This window comes from Triturus cristatus, chromosome 2_2 (genome assembly GCF_964204655.1).
Source record: "Triturus cristatus chromosome 2_2, aTriCri1.1, whole genome shotgun sequence".
Lineage (NCBI taxonomy): Eukaryota > Metazoa > Chordata > Amphibia > Caudata > Salamandridae > Triturus > Triturus cristatus.
Window position 1 is genome coordinate 866,086,235 of NC_140582.1, and position 23,150 is coordinate 866,109,384.

A 23,150-nucleotide genomic window follows, 5' to 3' on the forward strand; every position below is an offset into this window, starting at 1 on the left:
TTTATCCCTGATCGGTCCACCTCCGTAAATCTATGGCGATTGTTTGGCATCATAAGATATGCTCCTCTTACTTGGACCAGATCTGGCTGTATGGTGCTGGATCTGGAAAAAGCGTTTGACACAGTGGAATGGCCATACATCTTTAATGTGTTGCCTTGATATGGCCTGGGGCCATACTTTGTTTCACTGATAAAACTGTTGTATCGGGGGCCAGTGGTCAGAGTGAGAACAGGCCAGTTATTATCACGTCCCATACTGGTATGCAGGGGTACCGGACAGAGCTGCCCCTTCTCCCCTCTTCTATTTGCCATGGCCGTGGAACTGCTGGCCTTAGCTATGTGGGCATCTGCAGAACATTGGGGCATCCGTATGGGGACTTGACTCATGCAATATCTCTGTATGCGGAAGATCTTCTGCTATATATAAAGGACCTGGACGAGATTCCCAACTTACTTGATCTATTTGCTCATCTCTCTGGCTTGTGGGTTAACTGGGACAAGTCCTGTCTGTTTCCATTCAAATCTACTATGCCTGATCTGAGTTTCGCTATCGGTGCCAATTGTGTCATGTTGCAGCCCTCAGTGTTTCGCTATTTGGGTATTCGTATATATCATAATGACCAAGATCTCCTGGACGACAATCTCACTAGAGCTCTCACATCTTTGTTGGCACAGGTGACTTTCTGGAAATCGCTTGCAATCTCTGTAGCCGGTAGGGTATCCCTGGTTAAAATGGTGGCGCTTCCTCGCCTGCTATATTATTTTGCAAATCGCCGATATATTTAACACCCTCCTTCTTTAAGCCGATTGAACGCATGACTCATATGGAATACCTCTTGTTGCAGAGTAGTGCTTACAAAGTTGGATCTCCCGACGGGGCAGGGAGGGTTAGCAGTGCCGAACCTGGAACACTATTACATAGCGTCCGAACTACAGTGGGTGGCCCGGTGGGTAGAAGGCAGACACAGGGGGAGGTGGGGCCCCTATGGCGGTATCCAATATTCTATCTATTTTTCATCCCTGCAACAGGTACAATAAATCACTTCCACTCTTGCCACAAGTAGTTTACAGATGCTACCGCAGGGCACTGTTCCTTACTAGGCATGTGACACCGTATGCACCGGCGCTCCCCCTGCTGGAGATGCCAAAGGGTACAGGGTACACTACCCCTGTTGATGAAGGATTGGCACGCGGTGGGCATACATACACCAGGTGATTTATACAATGACGACAGGCTGATACCTTTCAATTCATTTGTGCAAGAAGAGGGCACATACCAGGGACAATTTCTGCTTCATGCTTCCTGGGTTAGATACTTACACAGCAAATTGGTAGTTGAATATATTCATGTGATGGGGAAGGGTAGCCACCTGATTTGATGGTTTGTAGATGCCCTTCGACAGCACACAGCGATGGGTCTGACCCCACTGCGTGAGAAATGGGAGCAGGATATGGCCTGCTCGTTTACAGAGGTAGAATGGAAAATGGTATTAGAGAGCCCTACACGAGTACCACAGAATGCAAGGTTTCATCTGATACAGTTTTATATAATACACCGTGCTTATCTCACCCCGGAAAAAATTAACCGATATTTCCATAGATCAGACTCACACTGTCCCCGTTGTGCTCTCTTTAATGCAGACATTATACACATGCTCTGGGCCTGTCATAAGATCCAGCAATTCTGCGATAAGGTGATAGAGCACCTGGCAGACTGAACAGATAGGCAGCTTCAACACTCTTGGTAATCCTGTTTACGGAGCTCTTTCCTTGGGGCAAAGCACACAGGGCCACGAGTAGGTTTATAGATTTGGGCTTTGTAGTGGCTAAAAGACTCATTACAAGACGTTGGAAGTCAGGGGAGCCTCCCGTGTTTATAACCTGGGCCCGCTGTATGCTAAACTGGGCATCGGCCGAGGGAGTGTCCCTCAGGAGGGAAGATACACTGGGTTTGCGAAAGTACCCACTTTCGGATAGTTGGGGTACACTCCTCACAACACTGCAGCTCAAGCTACATCTCGAATTAGAACTATCATCCTCACAACCAGGAGGACCAGGGGCTGTACAAAGTTAGGGATGGGCAGCATTTGATGCTTGGCTGGGATGGTTACTGAGAAATTCATGACGATTCATTGGAACGGGATAAGGTCCTGACCAGGGAGACATACAGTGCATAATATTCTTATTCTATAATGTGTACATATAGAGGGGGTGCTTTTGAGTATTGTTGTAACCCTAGTTTAAGTTGTTGTTTAGACACAAATATTGATCTACGAATTACGCTTGAGGATGTGTAATGACACAGTGGCAAGATGCGAAAAGCACTGAGGACATTGTAGATTTGTTGCAACGTGGTAAGACCAGTGAAACTGATCATTCCCTTCTTAACCTTTTTCATTTCCCTTTCTAGTGTGCTAGCTATCGGACTGTGTTTAAAAACAAAATTGCTAATATTTGTTTTTTTATCTTTGATAAGTGAATATTGTACACTGCAAAAATCACTGTTGTACTATACCAGTATGTTATAGAAATCAAAAATGACAATAAACAGATCAAACAAAAACAAATGGTAACAATATTCTTGTACTTTAAGGGAGGTACTGTTCCTATACAAAATGAAAAAGGAAATAACCAGGTTAAGTATGAAATAACGAGAGGGAACCCTAAGTACTATTGCATGCTACCCTCACACACTCCTAGGGATGTCATGCTTCATCATCAGGCATTTTCTCCTTGTTGGGCCGGTGTTGTAATGCCCCACGGGTCCCCTGAAGGGTTGCTTTGACGGAGATCTTTTGTTGTTGTTATTCCATCAGATGAAAGGTGAGAGTATGAGGGTGTCCCAAAAGTGTGGGGTGATGATGTGTGAGAAAGTAGTGAGATTTAAAACTATCAAAGGGATATTGAATGGTCAATTTAATGCTCAGATTCCCCTGCAAGGATTAAAAACCAAAAAGGATTGTGGCTACTCAAAGGATATAATGTACCCAAGTAGCTGGTATAATATAAGTGTGTTGTAATGGATGAATGGGTTTCAAACCCGTCGGTCTTCAGTGGATCCACAGCGCTTATTCAGGACCAGAATAACAGGTTGTGAACCTACCTCACACCTATACCGTGGGATGTAATGTAAGGCATCAATGAGGGAATTACCTACATAATGTAAAAGGTCGTCCAACCTGTGAAGAAAAAGACACATAGAGAAATAAATATGAGTGTACATCTATCTGTAGCTGATGTAGGCACTCCCTACTATCCAGAAGGACTCAATCAATAGACATGTACGTGCAGCTTGCACTCAATAGTTGCCAAATGCTAGGACATTGGAAAAAGACACAAATTATGCAAAACGTGCAAACAATCAGAGTACAGATCACATGTAATCCAATCCGTGTAAGTGTCCAACAGTGAGTCACTGTGACACAAACACATACACCATGAGGCTAATATCATAGAGAAATATATGCAAGGGATCTTACCCTTTGGATCGAACTGCTCCGCCTCATAGGTGAGAGCAGAGGTTAGCGCATAGCTACTAACTACAACACAGAGGACAATAATAGTAAATAAGTAAGTAATTTCCTCATATAGGGGTGCCTTACATTACATCACACAGTATAGGTGTGGGGTAGGTTCACCACCTGTAAGTCTGGTCCTGAAGAAGCACAAGGAGCAAACGCCCGATGATGAAGCATGACATCCCTAAGGGTGTGTGAGGACAACATGAAATAGTCCTTAGGGTTCCCTATTGTTGTCTTGTCCTTAACTTGGGTATTTCTTTTTTCCTTTTCTATAGAAAAAGTACCTACCTTAAAGTATTGACTACTTCGGAGCCTAGGTACAGAACCTTCATTGGCTCAGATTCACCTCTCTTTTTGTTCCTAACAAAATTCTTATATCTTCTATCCACATTTTCTGAACTTTATCACAGATGATTATAAAACATCAATACAGGAGATTATGTAAGGGGAGAAGTAACCCCTGCCGGTCATTATAAGGGTATTGTAAGTAACTGAGGAGTTCCATAACGATATAGAGGAACAAAGCCAAAGGCTGAGTTTCTGTATAAGGTTTTGAAACTCTGAGGTGTCTTGCAATATCCTTATAGTGTATGCCAAGGGATACGATATCCCATGTAATACATAATCACACCATCACATTTCTCTCAAACCACATAAATCCTTGGTGCATAGCTCTTTCATATGAAAGAGTGAGCATGCTTGCAAACATGAAGAATACAAATTAAACCTCTAGTGCAAAATTAAGCACATTAAAAACCTGTTAGACATTTGTTGCACACAGATAATAGAAACAGATCATTGCAAGTCAGTTTAAAAAACTAGAAGCTGCTGTAGCTCAGAATGTGTAGAAACATGCAGAAATATTCTAGGTTTTCTCTAAGGAGTGCCCAAAAAAAACATATTCTCTCTGCTTTTCATTGTAAGGTATACAAATGAAGCAGAAGAAAGAAAAGTAACATTCAGTTTTCAATTGATTTAAACAGCTGATCCAATTATGCTCTGTGACCTGACCGTGCTTTCACCTTGGCTGCTGGCATTGTAATGTCAGAACTCACCTGTACTAACTTATAATAGTCAAGTTCTATTATAATCACATTAGTGGAGTTATTTCATCTCTAAAACCTGGATATAGAACCAGGCTATCTCAGTTTGTGTTGTTCAGCACCAGTTTATCACTCATATTGTGTTGTGAGTCACAAACTCTTAATGTCACGAGTCCAGCACGGTGTAAGGATGGCGTCTTAGTATTCAGGCAAGAGCACCCCTAACAAAACTCTTCAGCCAAATCGGAACAAATATCCTGATGCATGATTCATAGCTGCCAAGGTTTCAGATTGCGTTGTGTGACATTTTCATAATTTCATTGTAATTACTCAGTGACTATGAGTGACACTTTCTCACTGGCAAAATCAAGCAATGAAAAAGGAGAAACATATAAATATCAGAAATTACCCCCATTTGAGCAATGAGAAACTGTAAGAAGATCTTAAAACCAGCCGCGGTCGGTAGTAGGAGTAACTGCAGGGTGGTGACGTGGGGAGGGGGAGGGGCAGGGTGGGGGGTAGTGAACTATGGATTACGGAGGTTTACAGGTAAGTTAACATATAAATTAATAAAACGAATTTTGTTGCGTGCACTGCAATACCAATATTTGCATTTTTAAATGATACATCCCACTAGTAGAAATAAAATGCAAAACGTTATAGATAGCCTTGAGCGGGAGCCAGTGTGCATTGTGGGTAAAGAGCAGAGACACGCTCAGTGTGAGCTCCAGATCGTCCATGATGCAAGTTAGAGGTGGCAGACAGCATGTACCCGGGCTTTGAATTTGGGCAAGACAGCCTGACAGGCAGCTGAGGAACACACTTAAAAGTCACAGCCACCCGCCGACAGCCTCAGTGACCAGGGCAGAACCACTCCAACTGACAGGAAGCTTAAGTTAAAAACAAATGTAGATCAACTTTTAAACAATCTGGTGCACTGTCTCACTGACACTTACTTGCGAGTCACGGCAATTCGGATTTACGGGTCAGCTGCCCGTCTCCTTACTAGCCCTGGTCTGTCACTCCCTCGGCAAACATGCGTAAGCCGCCCAGGCTCAGACTTACTCACTCACACTCAGCAGCAGGAACAGCCAAGCTGCACAGTGTGGGCTCTAGTGGCCGCCGGGCCTGTGGGGTTGGGCCTGGCAGTTGTATGATCATTGATTTTAATTTACAGTGCATTGCCATAATTTATTGCACACGCAGCCCAGCAGGCCTCCCAAAAACGTGACATCCTGCGTCGCACACCAATTGGGCACAGCCTCAACACATCAGAATGAATTAAGCGCCGCAGAGGGAATTTTATCCTTTTAATAATACACTGTAGCAGCCAGTGAGTTAGCAGCTACTACCCAGCCCCCTAGCCTGCCAGAAGCAGGGCTCACACCACTGTGTGCTGCCACTCCTTCAGTTTATTCAGCATTGACAGCGCTACTGCGGATTCACAGTGAGGCAGGCGCTATGCCTATTATGCGTGACTTAGCATTTCAGTGCAAAGATGCGGACCACTGTACTGAAATGCGTTAGTCTAACGCCTGATGTGTGGTACTTGGCAGGGCTGATGATTGGCATTGTTATGTAACCAGAACAGCTCAGTACACTCTTCACAAAACAGCAATGAACCCTCAGATTGTCATAAAAAGTAGAGAAGCCATGGAAAACACAAGCTTTTAGCTAAACCAATCTCCCAATGAGCTGGAAGCTTTTAATATCCAATGTCAAGAATCACGCATGTAGCGGGTAACCTCATGCGCCCCACTGAAAGGTGTATGAAATACCTCAACTTCCCCTCAGATAAATGAACCTGAGTCACAGCCAAGTTTGCTCCTCATAAGGATTCACTCAGCCCTTTGCACTGGAAATAAGGAAGCCTTAGAAAAGAAAAATCAGAACTAAAGAACACATCACATCAGAATTCCATAACAGAGCATAACAAGCAACAGAAGTAAAACCTAACAGTCTTCCATATACTAGAGCCACCACTACCACAAGAAAGCACACCTCCAACATGAACTCAACCCACAAGCAAATAGAAAGAACCACTAAATGAAGTATAATAATATACGTAACATGACTACCTACGACATTCGTACAGCACAACTGAAGCTATCTACCTATTCCAATTATCTACCACATTCCGTGTAAAAAACATCCCAGCACTACTCACCTACCATCCTTAACGCCATAAACCGGGCTCATAAAAAAGTGAATCATGCAATCCTCGTAAAACAGACAACTGACTGTTCAGGAAATGATTTTAAAAGAGAGAAAACAAACACAGGTAAAAGAAAAATCTCGTTCTCCAGCTAAACATCAGAAGACACACCCACCTTAACATATAACTTCAAATTTAACTCATACTAAAGCACTATATGATAACTTATCTATCGGGCTCCAAAAGCTGCAAGACAGGAAAGAAAAACCACAACATACCTAAAAAATATCTCATGTCAACCTAGAACCAGAGCGGAAATATTTGCGTGCTTCAACTTCCCCACTTCACCTATTGATCAAAGACACAAAGACACCAACCTTAAGTTACAGAAGCAAGAGCAACAAATCCCCAGCACATATATTGAGGCATTCCCGCAATGAGAGGTGTCAAGGCCAAGGTCAAAGAAAGCTTTATGCGATTGCTATATCAAACAATCATAAAAGCACAAAAAAGTAACACATAAATCATTACATAAGATGGGATACTAAACAACAAAGAATATTATCCACAATTCATTATAAAAATGTAAAACATAATAGAATTATACCAATACCGGTTTCAAAAAAACACAATGAATTAGGTAAACATACAATTCCTTTGACTCAGTACTCATTTAAAAAAAACTTACAATCCTAAAATCCCTGTGCTCATTATCCACAAGTTGTAATACAATGAGAGCAGATTGGCATTGTCGAAGCCCCAAAGCTTTTAACACTGATAAAATACTGACTTTCCTCAAATCAGCATAAAACCTACGAAAAAAAACAACAGGTATAGTAGACTGTGCTGAATAATTATCACAAGGACACATTTGGAGGTCTTGAGCCCAATCATTAATTTTCGGAAAACTAACAAGTCTATGAAAGACCCTCAACCTAAATCTGGTCAATAAAAACCTGTCATAAACACCGGGTACAAAAGTTAAATAAGGTTGAATATTAAAAGTATTTAAAATCAACTGATTATGCTGGACAGTTGGTTTTATAGCCTCTGACGACATTCTGATAGTGTCCAATAACAAAAGATCCTCTTTTTTTAGCTCCTTTCTACTTGTCATCTAAGTAGTTCTTGGATCGGTGAAGTATTCTAAGCGACCTAGATCATGCAAGATCTTATTGGTCCATGAATGAAGAACCCTGCTACAATATTTTCGAAAGGAATTTCCTGACTTTTATTTTAGTGCGTGTTACTAGGTAGATGCAATGCTTTTTCCTTTTTCTCTTGATGGTTGTGGCCTTTACACTTTTTATTTACTTCGCCATTTTGATATGTGACGGATTGCTACTGCAACTGCATGCTGATTTACTTAGATTTAATGAGATTTGGCTGAGTTTCATGAACAACTCTTTATGGGAAGTTCTGCTGCTTTAATTTGACTTTGGAGCTTTATGCTCCTCTGATCTCACTGCTTAAAACTCAAACTCTTTTTGGTTTGAGGAACTTGGAACTCTGACCTGATCTTTAAACTAGGGTATTATTCCTATATGGAACAGTTTTATTGCAATATTTGATGCTTCTTTCAGACCATACGTTTTGATGAGAATTTCTGTAAACTTATTTTATTTATGGACTAATTGAAATAAAAAAAGAAAAGAACTTACGAATCTCTTATCGACCACACCGTCTCTGCCCCCAACATCATCAGCCCAACAGCCGTCAACCTTAAACGCAGCTACCCATGCAGATCTACTTCACTGAAACTGCATGCAGTAACTGCTGCACAAACAACCGCCTCCCAGGTACCAGAAATCTTCACCAACAACCAAGTACGCCACCCTCCAATCTCATCCTTATAAAAACATTTCCTTACGCGTGCTAGTCAAAATCATATTATGCTATATAATGATGACAATAAATAAATAAGGAATCTGTATTCTCAAACTGAAGACAAATATTAACCATCTCCTTTTGGTAAATTAAAAAAAACTACATATGTACCAACCCCTGTACAGTAAGCTGTCCAAGAAACAGCAAACTCTCACGGATGTTGACAGAAAAGTATTCACCCTAACCACTATAGTTTACCTCAAACAAAGCTGTCTCTTGTCAGTAAAACAGAGAAACAAGGCACCCACTATTACATTAAACTTCCTTAATTCCCGAAAGACAAATACTTCTGCAATTCGACCACCAGATGGCAGCATTCATCAAGCGACATACCAAATTTCGATCTATCGTCCAATATAGCTTTGTTTAATACCAAAGGAAGACGCACTAAGATGATTTCTTCCTTACACAACACAACCAATTCCATTCAACAATGTAAAAATTGTACCCTAAACAGTTATAATGCCTTCACCTTCCACTGCAATAACAGTAACATTCAATAATAAGAACACGATGCGCCCTCCAAAAACACTGATAACAAATACCACTGACATCAAACAATTAGACAATCAACCACTCATTTTAAAAAGGAATGTTATATTTGTATTTATAGATAGGGTACAAGAACAACTCACAACCGTCTCGTTGAGCACACGTTGATGCGACGTCAGCCAGTTATGCCAAAGGCCATGCTTTAATTTCAGGCCTGAGGCGTGGTTAAGACATGGCTACGGCGAAGCCAAACTACTGCAGGTAGGGTGACCAACTGGCATGGGTGCAAATTCAGGACAGTGAGTGTAAAAATTCAGGACAAAGGGTCAAAATTCAGGACAAGAATTCAGGCTAGGAGATCAAAATTCAGGACAAAAGGTACGTTTTACAGACACATCAGAAGAGGTTGCGCAATAGTATAAGTAGTGTAAGTAAATAGACAACCACTTAAGTACAAGTGAAAATAAGTTTATATTAGGTTGAGACAATTGTGCACAGGAAATGTTACTTGAGATAATGGAGGTTACAAGGTGTAATCATTCTTTTATCCATCATTCAGTCTTTCACCATTCATTCTGTTCTTCCATAGGTGTGCCCATCCATATCAATATTCAACCATTTGCAAACCTATCCATCATCTATCCTTCCATCCATCCATCATTCCAGTCATCTATCCCTCCATCCACCTTTTCACTCATCCATCCCTCCATTCATCCTTTCACCCTATCCATCCGTATACTCATCCGTCCACTCTTCTACTCATTCATCCATTCACTCATCAATCCAGCCACTTAACCTTTCACCCATTCAGCCATCCTTTCACTTACTCATTCATCCACCCAGTCACTAATCCTTCCACCAATTCACCCTTTCCGTCATCCATCCATCAATCCTTCCTTTCTCTCCCATCACCCTATCACTTAGCCATCCATCCTTCCATCCACCCATCCATCTACTCATCCACTCATGACTCCATCCATTGACCCTATCACTCATCCATCCTTTCACTCATATATCCATCCTTTCTCTCATCCATCCACCCTTTCACTCTTGCACTCATCCATCCATCCTTTCTCTCATCCATCCACCCTTTCACTCTTGCACTCATCCATCCATCCTTTCCCTCATTCATCCACCCTTTTACGCCTTCACTCATCTATCCACCCTTTTGTCCATCTACCCTCCCTTCCACTCACTCATCCAGCCTTACATCCACCCTTTCACTCATCCATTCATCCATTCAGCCTTTCACTTATCAATTCATCAATCCTCCCATCAGTTCACTCATCCATCCACCCATTCACGCGCCTGTCATCCACCCTTTTACTCATCCATCCATCCTTTCACTCATCCCTCTATCCATCCTTTTAACCGTCCATCTACCCATTCACCCATACATCCATGTATTTACCTGATCTCATCCATCCGTACACTCACTCATCCATCCATCCTTTCTCTCATTATCCATCCATTCACCCTTTCATTCATCCATTCACCCTTTCACTAATCCATCCAGCCATCCACCCATCCCTTCACTTACTCACTTTTTCACATTAATTATGAGCTGAGCCTTTGTCTGCAGAGTTGCAGACCGAAGAGGCCCTTCAAGGACTTCACCCCTGCTAAAGCAAGGGGTGGGGCGGTGAAGGGCTCACTATGCCCCTGTACATAAGAAATCTGAAAAAGTGGAAGTCATGAGTCATGCATGATGCACCATGCCACTGTGACATGGTGTTGTTTCCAGGGCTTTAAGTGGGATGAAAAAACTGGGGGGTCTCTCCAAACGGGGTGTTCGTTTTAATTAAGTGCATGACTTAAAACACCTAAGCTAAAAATCTGAGCTTAGCATAGTGTGCCGCCCTACTGGTAATTTGCTGCTTTTTTCATAGCATCCTGATATATAACACAACAAGTAGCGTTACACCTACAAGCCAGAACTATTGGCTTTGTAAATAGTTGTCAGTTGCATAAAATATAAAAACATTTTAAAATGACTAGACCCATAACCCTTTCTTTTATACTTGTTTCACCTCCTTCTTTTCATGAACTGGAATCTCCTGTAGCAGCATGGGCATTTTTGTACATTTCTTCCACCTGACTAATTGCCCTGCCCTAGACCGAACCAGCCCCTGGCACTACCACCCTACCCATCATCGCCGACAAGCCTACCATCATGTCTTGAGATTATCAAACTCATCACCACTCCCATGAAGAAAACCCACTCTGGAGGACCAACGGGCCCCTGCCCACTGCACATATTGCACAGAGCCGCTGCCGCCATCGCACCCGAACTGGGTCGCGCCATCAACACCATCAACGCCATCAACACCTCCCTCATATCCGGCATCTTTCAGCACAAAAGCAATCCGGCATGCAGTGGAGGCACCCTTACACCATGTTGCAAGGGTGCCTGTGTTGGCGCTAGGCTCCCTAAAGGGTGCCAGCGCAGGGGAAAAGACAGGAATTTGGCATATTGACTGAAATATGGTGCGTTCCTGCCATTTCCCTGTCACAGAGTGCAGCGCAGCAAGATGGCTTCCTCAGTGGCGTAACAATAGCCGTTGCAGTGCGGGTGGGACCCTAGCTCCACCCGGCACTGTGCACGGACAGGCCTGAGAGCTCCTGACTTGGTCCAGAGCATGACGGGGGGATCCTCGATGGACTTTGCAGGGGGGGCCTCCTCAAATTTCTTTACGCCACTGGACATGCTGTGCTGCAATGCACTGCGTGACAAGTTCGTAAATGTACCCCCCAGTATCTAAACATTTTATTCTGGCCCTGCGAAGTGACTGAAAGGCACATGTAGGCGTCATCTAAATGAGAACAATGGGAAAGTAAATTCCTAATTAAACTTGTGTCCAGTTTTTATATCACTCGCTAATATTTAAAATCTTTCTATGAAACATATATCCCTTCTGGACTGTACATCCGTAGACATTCCACGTATATAAATACCATAAAATCCTCTTAACCTGACTACGATATGGTGCATTTCCTTCTGGCAGTCACATACACACACCTCTTAAAAGAGAAAGCGCGCTTAAATAAACATCCTTAGCTTTGCACGACTCATGTTCTGTTTGGCAGCCTTGGTTCACAGCTGCCCTACCGAGAAATGCCCAGAACTGTCAGGCGTACATCTCTTTCCAGTGTTTGTGGTAAAACATAAGGCAATGAGAAGCCCAAATCCCGCCTGAAGGTGAGCAACGCAGGGTGGAATGTACACAGCATGTTAACGTTGCATTTGTGGCATTCATCAAGATAGTGTGTTACTGTACACCGCACGTCAACAGGGGCATAAAATTTCCATCATAGCTTGCTTCACTGTTCAATCTTTGGATTAAACATTGTGGTCTTTTGGACAAAGAACTGAACACACAGATCATAACTTTTATGCGGTCTCCATTATTACCAAAATCAAAAAAGATAGATTATAAAAAATTCGTAGAATGCAACACATTTCAGGTATCTTTTAATTTAATAGAAATTCCGCGTCCAGCGTGTTTTATGTTTTTTGATTACACAGCGCTTGCATCCTGATTCTTTGCATGAATCGCTTTTAAGATTACACATTTTCAAAATTACATAGCGTAGGTACACTCTATCAGTCAGTACTGATTGCACTACATTTTAATCTGATCTCTCTTTGGCCAAGAAGTATATTGATAACAATGAATTCATTCATAGACTTGCTTCAGGAAGTCTCTTTTTTGGTTGTCAGTTCAATACCCGGTTCCCCCATAAAAGTCTTCTTCCTCCTCGTCCTCCCCAGCTGTGGCCGCTGCCAGTGCCGCGAGAGCTTCCGCCACATCTGGGTCAATGTCCTCCTCCTCTGCGGCTTCCCTTCTTGTATGCCTCTCAGTTGGTCCTTCAATGTTGATACCTACCAACCAGTTGGCAGGATGAAAAGATTGGTCTAAGGCACTAACATTTACTTTGGTATCTATGGATTCTATAGATTCCAAGCTATTACCTCCTGAATTATTGTGTCCAATTGAGAGAGCCATGTTTCCACTTTTAACACTGTCTGTCTCATAGCAGTCATTTAGGTAATGAGTGTTCCGCTGTGTAACGGTGTCATTTCGTATGTCCAGAATGGCACTTTCTGTCAGAGAACTATTGCCTTCGATTGACTGGCAGATTTCATCTTGAAGGCTTTCGGGCTCGTCTGAAACAAGTGTCCGATTTGTGTAGGTGTCCAGGTCAGCTTCTTTGCCTAAAAGGCTTTCTTGAGAGATGCCACTGGTGACGTGAAACTCCCTTCCAAGGCCAAGAATGACTTTATGGCCTTCTTCACTGAATTCTTTGATTAGGCCATTTTCGACATTGCCATGCATATATGAAGATGAAGTACAGAGCACACCATTTCCCTTAGAATCCCATTTGTCTGTTCCTTCATCGTCTGCATTTCTCTTGGCATCAGGAAAGCCATAGTGTCCCTTGGTAATGTCAACATTTTTTAAGCTTTCAGAATGCGATTGAGGTTGATGAACTAGTGGTTGTTGTTTTGTGTCCTGAATGTGGTTGCTTTGTTCGCCATGTTTTTGATCGCTTCCTTCGTTGGTGTTTCCAATTGGTGGGCCTTCCACTTCAAAAGCATAACTGAAAAAAAGAGCACAGAAAATATTAGCTACGCAGATGCATGCTGTATACGTAAATTACTTTCTTAGTCAAAATCACTTTAAAGCAGTCATGCTAAGTCATAATCACTTCATGGTTAGGGGAGTAACGCGGACTCAGTTTCTGTGAACACCCCCGCCAACCCTGTAAGGGTCTTCCAACCCGTCAGGGGGGCCCCATTGAGCCCAAGACCAATGATTGTCTGTAAGATATGGGCTACTTAAGGGCCCCTCATTGCATTCTGCACATTCCCCATCATTTTGTGTAAACACCACTGTTCATGATAGGTATGCTAAACTCAAGTTCAAATGCAGGGAGTCAGGGAAACTACTGATATTCTCAGTAACAAAACAAATGTTCAATCACTAGCATTCTGATAATGTTCCGAAATATAAATAATAGGCTGCTGAGTTAAAACTACAATATTCAAATTATTTTCACTCTATTCAGATCCTCACAGGATTGTAAGTCAAAATAGCAATATAAAAATATAGACTGACAAAAAGTATTGTGGTGTAAATATATCTCTTTTGGGTGCGAGTTTTGAACTCATTTACCCTAAACCCAAAGAAATCAAGGAAGAAAAAGTACGATTCATTACCACCTTCTCAGGACAAGCAACTGAGGTACGGAATATATTCCGCAAACACTGGCATGTGCTACTCACTGACGAACACCTCAAGAAAGATCTTGGTAGTAATCCCCAGATCACGTTTAGAAAGGGACGGTCTCTGGGAGATGTATTAAGCCATAATTACATCACAGATATGGCGAGTGACAGCAATTCAGATAAAGTGGGTTTCAAATGTTGCCGTAGGTGCAAGGCATGTAGGAACAGTGTGGACTGCAACAAGCTGCAGGTACCGAATTCAAGAAGGGAATTTACCATCAGGAGACAGCTGACATGCAACACGACACACTGTGTATATGTTCTTATCTGCCCATGCGCAAAATGGTATGTTGGGAGTACCAAACATACAGCCAAGAAACGTGTGTTAGAACACTTACGAGCTATACGTAATAACAACAAATTGTATCCCATAGCGAGACATTTTTCGGAACAACACTTTCAAGATGAAACAAAGGTACGCATGGTGGTAATAGACTCTGTGGATTTGGGGATAAGAGGGGGCAACAGAGAATTGTCATTAAGGAAATTAGAATCCCGTTACATTGTGGATTTTGAAAGCCTCGCCCCAAAAGGGCTTAACATGAGCGAGGAATTAGCTATTCATTTACAAGAATAATGTAAGAATATTGTCCTGTCAGTTAATTTCAAGGTTTTTATGAATTTTATATCTGTTTGTATTTCAGACGGTGTCACAACTTTATTCAACATGAATATTTTGTTTGAAGGATGATGCATTCATTACAGGGAATTCTATACTCAACAAAGTATTTAGCGGGATCTGTTTATCGAGGCTGTCATTTGTGTTTTGAACCACTAATGGGTTGTTGACCCTCAGACGTTTACCAGTAAGCTCGTAAGCCCACTTGGGCGGTATTGTAAAATGCAACTTTATTGAATTTACTAAAACACGGTGGTTTCCATTTTGTGGCAGGGCCCACTTGGGCAAGTGACAATTTCACCTGCAATACACTAGTTGTATTTAATGACTGATCTAAGTACATGAATTTTATCTGTTCATGACTATTAACGTGCACCAACATGATGTCATTTATTCGCATTATTGACCCTCAGACGTTTACCAGTTAGTTCGTAAGCCCTCTTGGGCGGCATTGTGTGATGCAATTTTATTGAATTAACACGGTGGCTTCCACTCTGTGGCAGGGCCCACTTGGGCAAGTGACAATCTCACCTGCGACACACAAGTTGTATTTAATGACTGATTTATTTACATGAATTTTATTTGTTCATGATTATTAATGTGCACCAACATGATATCATTTTTGCACTTACAGTATTATTGACTTACTGCACTGTAGATATCTGCACTGGTTCTAGACTAATGTATTTCACGCATTACATCGTTACAAGATGGCCGCGACTGTTAAATTAAGTTCCTTCAGTTGTGGTAGTCCGTCTTTTAATGAATTTGTATATGTACCATAATGATTTCCGGTGTATTCGAGCGTGACCAAGCCGTAATGGCGAAACGCGTCGTTTTGCACTTGTGCGAATAAACGTAACTGCATACAACTTTGGAGTCCGAGCTTCTTTCCCGTCACGACGAGATTGTGTGGAGCATGTTAATTAGGAATTCCGGTTTCCTTGCTCGGACCGCCCGCTGACAGACCGATCTTTTACCGGAACTGGTGGTTTATATATATATATATATATATATATATATATATAGTAATATATATATATTACCTACTGGCGGTCGCCAGTAGGTAGTTATAGTTAGGACCGTGTTTCCATAGGAAATCCGCAACATTCTATTTTGAATAACTTTGTCGCCGATTGACGAATCCTGGCGAAATTTTCAATATATATATATGTCATGTGATCAAGGCTCAGGGAGAGCCGAAACGTTATGACGACATCGAGCAGTTGAGCAAATAAAACTCTTTGCACTACAGAAGGTGGTCCGTGTTTGTGTTGTTGCGCGGGGGCTATGAGGAGGCTGCCCTGCCAGGGATGCAACTGAACTGATATATATATATATATATATTACCGACTGGCGGTCGCCAGTAGGTAGATATAGTTAGGACCTATTTTCCATAGGATATCCGCAACATTCTATTTGGAATGACTTTGGCGCTGATTGATGAATCTTCGCGAAATTTTAAAAACTTTTGGCCAGCTCCGGTCCGCTCCTCTACTAAAAGTTTCACAGTGATTCGTTAAGCGGGGTCAGAGAAAAAAGGGGTGTTTCAAAACGCATTTTCCCCATGCGATTTCCCATAGGAACTTTAGCCGCAGCTACAGCCCGAACTGCTGAATGGAATTACACCAAATTTGGCAAAGAGGTAGTCCTTAGTTCAGACTCGTGCCTTTTGCTTAAATGGTGTAAATCCGTTCAGTAGTTCCTGAGAAAATGACATTTAAAAGTACATATATATCTGTTGCCTCGGAGGGTCCCCGTACCCTAAGCGCAGCCTAAGCGCACCCTGCCGTGCACGAGCTGTATTTTAATTGGCTGTCAACACTCTAAATCAGGAAGTGTTGGCAGCCATCTTAGGCACAAGAAACCCCCCAAAAAACGTCGCAAAACGTGAAAAGGGGTCAGGGTAGAAACACCCTGACCCCCTGCCCCTGACCCCCGTTAAAAAACGGGAGGATGCGCGCAGGATGCGCATCCTGCTGGTAGAAAAAAAAATTCCGTGCGGGCTCCGAAGCTAAATATGTTAATTTGCCCCCGGGGGGGCTAAATCCTGGGGGCATAATGAAAAAATAGTGTGGGGGGATCCCAATCGCCCCCACACTGCCCTGGGGACCGCCACCCCCCGGGGCTCTAACATAATATAGGCGGGGGCTCATGGCCCCCCCGCAGCCCCGGGGACCGCCACCCCCGGGGCTTCTTTAAAATGGGTGGGGGGCTCTCAGTCCCCCCAGCCCCGGGGACCACCACCCCCGGGGCTTCTTCAAAATGAGGGAGGGGGGCCGCGCGGCCCCCCTCCTGGAGCCTTGAATAGGCCCTGGGGACCGCCACCCCCCAGGGCCGGCTCCTGCAGTGTCCCAGGGTGCCCATACCCGGGACACTGTAGTATGCAATTACAGGGCGGGAGCCGCGAGGCTCCCGCCCTGTCATTGCAAACTGCTTTGCTTCATTGTAGCGAGAGCGGGGAAACCTCAACGAAGCAAAGCAGATTGCTTTTCCTCATGGGGAGCAGCATGTTAGCTGCTCCCCATGTGGAAAAGCAATGCCGACTCCCGCAGGACGCGGGGAGCTGGCTAGGACCGTGGGGGGATTGGGGACCCCCCCTATGGCCCCCAACGAAGAGGGCCAGCCTCGAGTTATGGGGTCCCCGGGGCTAGTAGTAGCCCAGGAGGGGGGCCACGCGGCCCCCCCTCCTAAAAAAACTGAAAAAATGCAAAAAAAAAGAAACGGCCTGGGGAATGGGGTCCCCGTGGCCATAAGTGGCCACAGGAGGGGGGCAATGCAGTCCCCCTCCAAAATAAAAATTAAACAAAAAAAGGCCATGCCCCTGGGGATGGGGTCCCCGGGGCAAATCATGGCCTCGGGATGGGGCCACGCGGCCCCCTTCCTGATTTAAAAAAAAGAAACAAATTGGTGGCAGGCCCTGGGATATGGGGTCCCCAGGGCCAATAAATTAGAAAAAGAGGGGGGGCTACACAGCCCCCCTTCTAAAAAAAAAAAAAAACAGATCTGGCCGGAGGCCACGCCCCCTCCTTGCACCACTCTGCAAACGCGACCCCTGGCGCGTTTGCAGAGGGGGAACTAATTCCCCTTGAATACTGGGCGTCCCTGGGGGCCAACTAGCCCACCAGGAACCTCCAGAGAGGTGTAATGAGGCCACGCCCCTTTTTACACCTCTCCGCATCGCAGCTCCGTGGCGCTTACTGGAGGTACCTGGTGGTCCAGTTGGCCGCCAGGGGACCTCAGGATTCAAGGGGACTTAATACCCCAACTTACAACGTGCCACGGGGCGCGTTTGCACAGTGGTGAAGGTAGGGGGCGGGATCTGAGGTGATATGTGTGCAAACATGCCCTGTGGCACGTTTTAAGTTGGGGAATTCATTCCTCTTCAATCTAGAGGTCCCCTAGGGGCCAACTAGCCCACCAGGTACCTCTACTATGCGCCACAGAGCTCCCTGGCGCATACTGGAGGTACCTGGTGGGCTAGTTGGCCCCCAGGGGACCTCAGGATTGAAGAGGAATTAATTCCCCATCTTAAAACGTGCCACAGGGCGAGTTTGCACACATGTCACCACAGGCCCCGCCCCCTTCCTTCACCATTGTGCAAATATTCCTCTAAAATCAGCCGAACTACGAATTCCGATTTACTCACCTGTTATCAGGAGAGACCTCAGTGCTGCATCTTTGAGCCCAGTACTGATCCTGAGAAGTAATTTTAACCTTACTTACCAGTTACTTGAATTTCCTTCCATAGGCTAACATTGACTGCTTTCACTTGGAAATTCTTTTAAGTGTGGAGTTTTGGAACTTACATATATTCCTCTAAAATCAGCCGAACTAGGAATTCCGATTTACTCACCTGTTATCAGGAGAGACCTCAGTGCAGCTTCTTTGAGCCCAGTACTGATCCTGAAAAGTAATTCTAACCGTACTTACCAGTAACTTCTATTTCCTTCCATAGGAATCCATTGTGTGGTTTTCACCAGAAAAGTTTCTAAGTGTCGATTTTTGAAACATACAAATATTCCTCTAAAATCAGCCGAACTACGAATTCTGATTTACTCACCTGTTATCAGGAGAGAACCCAATGCTGCATCTTTTAGCCCAGCACTGACCCTGAAAAGTAATTCTAAGCGTACTTACCAGTAACTTGTACTTCCTTCCATAGGAACCTATTGTGTGGTTTTCAGCAGAAAAGTTTCTAAGTGTCTATTTTCACAAACTAAAAATATTCCTAAAAAATCATCTGTATGACTTAAACACATTCTTTCAACTGTTTACAGGAGATGCACCTGTGCTGAATCCAGGATCCACCACTGAGTAAGAAAAAGTAACGATAACACTACTTACCTGCTAAGTGAATTTTCTGCCATAGGATAACATTGGTGATTCTATGTGAAAAGTGTCAACTTTTAAAATACAATAATATTCCTTAAAAATCACTACTTTAACCAAAATGCTTTTACTCACTGTTTACAGGAGATGTCCAAGGACTGAATCTAGGATCCAGTCCTGTGGTTAGAAAAGTAATCCATAAAGTAACTAATTGCATTTGATTAGAAATTCACATTGAGCTCAATGTTGCATTGTGTTTGAAATTGTGTTGCCCATTGCAACAACTGTAACTACTGCACTTAAAAGTCGAATGCCTATTTGCAAATCATTTAAACTAAAGTAATTCATTCTGAGAAAGTATATTTTGTATTGTAATGTATAATGTAATTATAATGTAATTAAAAAATAAAATATCTAAAAATAAATAGTTTAAAAAATGTAGTTAATCAGTATCAAAAAAATCTGTATAACAATTAATCCATTAAAAATTGTCATTTACAAAACCTTTGAAATTTACTGAATAAAACATAGGTTTGAGACATGTTATAGTTAGGAATTAGCATTTAAAAAACCTTTGAAATTCACTGAAAAAACCATAGGTTTCAGGACTGATATAGTTAGGAATTAGCATTTAAAAAACCTTTGAAATTCACTGAAAAAACCATAGGTTTCAGGCTTGATATAGTTAGGAATTAGCATTTGAAAAACCTTTGAAATTCACTGAAAAAACCATAGGTTTCAGGCCTTACAAAGTTAGGAATTAGCATTTAAAAAACCTTAGAAATTCACTGAAAAAACCATAGGTTTTAGGAGTGTTATAGTTAGCTGGACATTTCACTCGTACAAAACCATTGAAATTCCTCTGATATAGTTAGTTGTACTAACTACATCTCGCGCGCCCGCAATCCACTGCTGATGATGTCACATATTACATCATTCATGACATGGTCAGTGACATCACTGATGACATCTCATATGACATCACTGATGACATCACTGATGACATCATCCACGTGACAATCAGATACACCTCACCATATACTAGTTTAACCTTTCATCACTCACTGTAAAATGCAGAGTGCCATATTTGAAACCATTGACACAAAAATAAAAGTTTCTAAACACACACTCAGTGATTCCTAGATCTATACACACATCTAATCACTTACCTATAGATTCACACATACATGCTGTCAATGATCAATAGAACACTATCAAATATGCTTATACACCTATATCGACATTACACACCAGCCCACAACCTAATCACTTATGAAGTCATCCTACTCACTTATGCAAACAATGGATCATACTTACTTTTACTTAGCTACAAACTGATACAAACACCACTTCATCTATTCATATAAATAGTAACTCATACTTAGTGTGTTATAAAATCACTATTACAAGTATACAGTTATCCATACAGTCACTCATACAATTACTGAGCCTTATGTATACTTATTTATATACAACAACTGACACATACACTGGCTTTTATTTTTCTAGTTTGTTGGACATGTACCATTGAGACATATATTTGCTCATCACCACACCCATAAAGATATTCACTCACCCAAACAACTGTTATAACATGTAGTTTTAACTTCTGATACCTAATGAATCAACTATTCACACATCTTTGGGCTGTCACACCCCCCCCACCGAACCAGACACACATTCACTCTCCCATACAAATACTCAGTTAAGTAATCAATAACTAATATAGACTTTCACATAGCTATTAACCAACTGGTGCAGCAGTTTACACAACAACTGATAAAGTGATACAGATATTCACACAGTTTAGTCACTATCCAATATATTTTGTGAGACACTATAAATTAGTCAAGCAAACAGTCAATCACACTGCTACTAAATCCTCCATCCAGATTTTTATATTTATATGTCCACTCATTCTTCTATGCAAATTGCTATATATATATAATACATATTTAAAAAACGAACCAAACCACATTCACTGGATGATGTCATCAGTGATGTCATTTGAGATGTCATCAGTGATGTCACTGACCATGTCATGAATGATGTAATATGTGACATCATCAGCAGTGGATTGCGGGCGCGCGAGATGTAGTTAGTACAACTAACTATATTGGAGGAATTTTAATGGTTTTGGACGAGTGAAATGTCCAGCTAACTATAACACCCCTAAAACCTATAGTTTTTTCATTGAATATATATATCTATATATATATTGCAATTCCAGAAAATAAATCACCCCACTCCAAGGAAGTAAGATATTTCAAGAATTTATTGGCTTCTATATAGCTTCACCTACACGTTTCCAGCCCAGTGTCTTTTCACTGTAGTAAGCCCTTTGTTTGCATTGCATATATACGTTTTAGCCCATGTGGTCTACAATGCAGCATTATGGGAAATGTAGTGTATAAATCAACATAATTATTTTTAACAAACGTAATTTGTATTATTTTTAAAACAAAGCAATTACAATATAGACTGTTCACTGTCATTTCGCCCTTGTATAACCTCTGGATTAATGTTCCTTACTCAATTGCTGTAATGTTATAATATGCCATTGTTGTTTGTAAGTAATCAAGTGTTTTTATTATCTGAGTGTTAGGGATAGTAGCCCTTCAAATAGTTTCACAATCTAGACCAATTCAGTATGCTCCTGATAATATTTGAGCTATTGCATGAAGATTACCTTTTCATAATATGGAACACAACAGGAATTTATGGAGCGAGGACTCCGGTTCAACTGGAGAACATAATAGCAAGTCACAAAACTACAATTAATGAGGCTCATGAAAGAACAGAGCCAAAATTTCAACATCAATGATTTAACGCTGCCCTTTTAGTTCCAATGAGAGGACGTGTGTCAGTATCTGAATCAGACTGACAACACAAGGAAACTTATCTGAAAAAGGAGCTAGTCGGAAATGGCATGCCAGTGAATGCGAATGGTGGCTAATGTATACTGAGGGCAAGAACACCAAACAGACAGCATCAGAGGTAGTCTCCTCGAGGTAAGTGCTGCAATACATTTAATTTCTGTTACATAACTTTGTTTGTTGAAGCGCCCCATATCTATCAAGCAAAATAAGCAAAGAATGGCTCAAAATAACTACAGAGGGGCAGGAAGTATATCAATTAATTACTGCAGCAACAGTAAATTATCACAGCTTCTGGGGATCATGTTAAAAAGTGTATTTTTTCTATAGACTGAAGCTACACATTGATTTAATAAGGGAATCAAGGATTGCTAAAAGGCATAAGAAAGCAAATTAAATATTTTCCAGAGCCAGCTTAGAATCTAAAGGTTCTAAAGTTAATAATGGACAGGAAGACAGTACAACATTAACCCTGAAACAAATGTTAAATGCAATTAGAAAGACTGTATAAAAAGGAAATCAATAAAAATTGGGATATTATTACCCTGGAGAAATACATTGCGCTAGGAAGTGTGCCCTGAGACCTTAGAATTTTCATCTTACCAAATCATTCAGATGTGAGATCTGAGATGTTACAAAAATGGGGGGGACAATATCATTAACAGTTAAAACAATTATGATGTTGATATCAATTAATTATAGGGAAATGGATTTGGATGACATACATAAAATAATACAAGCGATTGAGAACAAAGTCAGTCACAAAACTGAAGAAAACACAGTATGGTGCAAAGACATAAAAAGGAGATTATATAAACATGATATGATTCAAGAACACAAACATCGGAAATTTTTAAGGGATGAGAAAGATTAATACAAAGGATCAATTCCAACTTTAACTAAATGGTTTGACAGTCTGAAGACCAAACATGATTT

At 41.8% G+C, this 23,150-nt stretch overlaps 1 protein-coding gene across 1 annotated transcript in view; it reads right to left on the reverse strand.

Moving 5' to 3' along the window:
- Nucleotides 1–12,552: 12,552 nt before the first annotated feature.
- The window catches only part of LOC146862902 (uncharacterized), a 350,846-nt gene continuing 340,248 nt past the window's right edge, over nt 12,553–23,150 (reverse strand). Inside the window, exon 5 of the mRNA XM_085642290.1 lies at nt 12,553–13,699. Coding sequence (XP_085498416.1) covers nt 12,820–13,699 — 880 coding nt within the window. The 3' untranslated portion in view covers nt 12,553–12,819. The remainder of the gene's footprint in view (nt 13,700–23,150) is intronic.